This window comes from Oncorhynchus tshawytscha, linkage group LG02 (assembly GCF_018296145.1).
Source record: "Oncorhynchus tshawytscha isolate Ot180627B linkage group LG02, Otsh_v2.0, whole genome shotgun sequence".
Classification (NCBI taxonomy): domain Eukaryota; kingdom Metazoa; phylum Chordata; class Actinopteri; order Salmoniformes; family Salmonidae; genus Oncorhynchus; species Oncorhynchus tshawytscha.
This window is the reverse complement of record NC_056430.1, coordinates 11248590-11251272: the sequence shown is the minus strand read 5'-3', so window position 1 is coordinate 11251272 and position 2683 is coordinate 11248590. Positions and strand designations below refer to the sequence as shown.

At 45.8% G+C, this 2683-nt stretch overlaps 1 protein-coding gene across 1 annotated transcript; it reads left to right on the top strand.

Moving 5' to 3' along the window:
* The first annotated feature begins 581 nt into the window (after nt 1–581).
* Nucleotides 582–2275, top strand: camk2n1 (calcium/calmodulin dependent protein kinase II inhibitor 1). Its single transcript, XM_024438384.2, has 2 exons — nt 582–1200; nt 1914–2275. Exons 1-2 carry the CDS (start codon nt 1038–1040, stop codon nt 1982–1984), a joined length of 234 nt encoding a protein of 77 aa, XP_024294152.1. The 5' UTR covers nt 582–1037; the 3' UTR covers nt 1985–2275.
* The last annotated feature ends 408 nt before the right edge of the window (nt 2276–2683 follow it).

Genomic DNA, 2683 nt, shown 5'->3' with positions numbered 1-2683 from the left:
AATACCGTGACAAGGCCTGTACAGTACACCAGTTCAACATTCGATTTTTAAATCAGCCAAAAATGTCAGTAGGCCTAACAATTCTCTGGATTAAAAATACACTGTTGAATTTACATTTCCAAAATGTGAATCACCCTCTTTCTTACTTAGCCTATATAATATGTCGATGAAAATGCATTAATAATGTATAGCTCAATATTTTGTCTTCCAGTCGACCATATTCACCATATAGCCTACAATAAATTCATATTCCAGTGTCATTGTTTTTCCTAGCCACCGTGCTTCTACACCTGCATTGCTTGCTGTTTGGGGTTTTAGGCTGGGTTTCTATACAGCACTTTGTGACATCAGCTGATGTAAGAAGGGCTTTATAAATACATGTGATTGAATTTGATTGTGATTCCAGCTAGACGGCGTGCGGATGTAACATCAGTCCTCTGTCAGTCGGTCCAAACTGGAATCTTCTCCGTTCTGGATCGGCTGTGGTCTGCAGCACCACCTGCTCTGCTCTACCTCTCTCTCTCTCTCTCTCTCTCTCTCTCTCTCTCTGCTCTCCCTCCCTCCCTCCCTCCGCCCGCGGGATCCGTGTTTTGCATCGCTCCCCAATTTGCATTTTTTCCTCAGACTTTCCGTGCGGCGCTCCAGCCGTTCTTCTAGCTAGAAGGCGTACCACGGTGGCAATATCCATGCGCCCCGCGTTTACAGAACAATACGCACAGTAGAACCCACTGGAACATGTGAATAATGTTGTCGAAGCTTTCCGAAAGTAGAAATTGAGCGTTTAAAAAAAAAATCTATTTGGATCAATCGCGTTTTGGTTGCGCACCATACGAGACACGTGCCTTCGAGGTAAACAGACAGCAGGACTGGGCAGCCAGATAACGTTAGTAGTCTTGGTTAACGTTACATTGTTTTTCTCCTGTGTTACAAGCGTGCATAAGCGGCTATAACGCCACCATAGTGGACGTAGACGTCGAGCGGAGGTTCATTTTGTTTTCGTTTGTGCACCTTGGTTGATAATTGAGACGCAGTTGGACATGTCGGAAGTACTACAAGACAAAATGAGTCATTATGGAAATGAGGATGACGAGGGACACCTTTCCTTCACCTGTCGCCTCCAAGACACCAACAACTTCTTCAGCGGCTCGCAGGGGGGAAAACGCCCACCCAAACTTGGACAGATAGGCAGAAGCAAACGAGGTACCTATGACCATCAAAGCATTTTCAGTTGTGTTATGGGGATGTCTTCTATGTTCATAATCATGGGATGGGAAATAATGGGATGGGCAATTCAATGGGAAGTCGAATCTGTTCACCATCTCCCCGTGACGCACAGTAGGCTATCGCATTCCATGACTGTATTCTGATGATTATGGTATGGGATCAATGGGTTTTAACAATCCTGTTGGCATTGCAACACATGTTTGGATGCAGTGCTTGCACTGTTCAATGCCTTTTGGTAAAAGTGTTGTCGTGCTGTTCTACTGAATATTCCAACCAACATGCATGCTGGGATTCTAGAGGATTCTAGAATATTTTCTGAATGTGTCTCTTATTCTTGTGTGTGCGTGTATGTATGTGTGTGTGTGTGTGTGTGTGTGCGTGTATGTATGTGTGTATGTATGTGTGTGTGTGTATGTGTGTGTGTGTGTGTGTGTGTGTGTGTGTGTGTGTGTCGTGCATGACCAATTAAATAAACGTAGCACATGCAACACTTCCAAAACATGCACACGCACACACACACACACACACACACACACCATCTCGCTTTCTCTACCTCTCGCTCTCTCTACTTCCGTGCTGTAGCCTAGTGCATGAGTTCCATGCATTCACATCAATGAGATATTTGATTCTTAGATGTGATAACGTGCCAACCCTCCTCCTCCTCATCATCTCTTCCATGTTCTCCACAGTTGTCGAGGACGAGAACGGCGTTGACGAGGCGCTAAAAAACGGGACAGAGAAAACACAGACAGAGGCTTAAACACATCACCCCCCTGGAAGGACATTGATTCTCATTTTCTATTTGATATTTGCAGTTTTGATCCAAAGACACTGTATATAAGCACTTTTAACCCATGTGGCAACAAGCACTTCCAGTCCCATCTCCTCTCTCTCCCAGTCCTCATGATGATCTCCTGAGACTTATACTGGCAGGATGGGGAAGCAGCCGAGATGGAGACAGACAGAGTGATGGAGACCGACAGAGATGAAGATGAAGACAGAGGTGGAGACAGAGAGAGTGATGGAGACAGAGATGAAGACAGAGGCGGAGACAGAAAGAGTGATGGAGACAGAGAGAGTGATGGAGACAGAGAGAGTGATCGAGACAGAGGTGGAGACAGAGAGTGTGATCGAGGCAGAGGTGGAGACAGAGATGAAGACAGTGACAGAGATGAAGAGAGAGGCGGAGACAGAGAGATGAAGACAAAGGCGGAGATGAAGACCGAGTCGGAGACAGAGATGAAGACAGCGATAAAGAGAGAGACGGAGACAGTGATGAAGACAGAGACAAAGATGAAGAGAGAGGCGGAGACAGAGAGAGATGTAGACAGAGGTGGAGATGAAGACAGAGACAGAGATAAAGAGAGGCGGAGACAGAGATGAAGACAGAGATAAAGAGAGGTGGAGACAGAGATAAAGAGAGGTGGAGACAGAGATGAAGACAGAGATAAAGAGAGGT

Excerpts from the sequence above, each read along its gene's own strand:
- camk2n1 (XM_024438384.2), top strand. The coding sequence starts at position 1,038 with ATGTCGGAAGTACTACAAGACAAAATGAGTCATTATGGAAATGAGGAT. Across the intron at positions 1,201-1,913 it reads GATAGGCAGAAGCAAACGAG|TTGTCGAGGACGAGAACGGC; the intron begins GTACCTATGACC and ends TGTTCTCCACAG.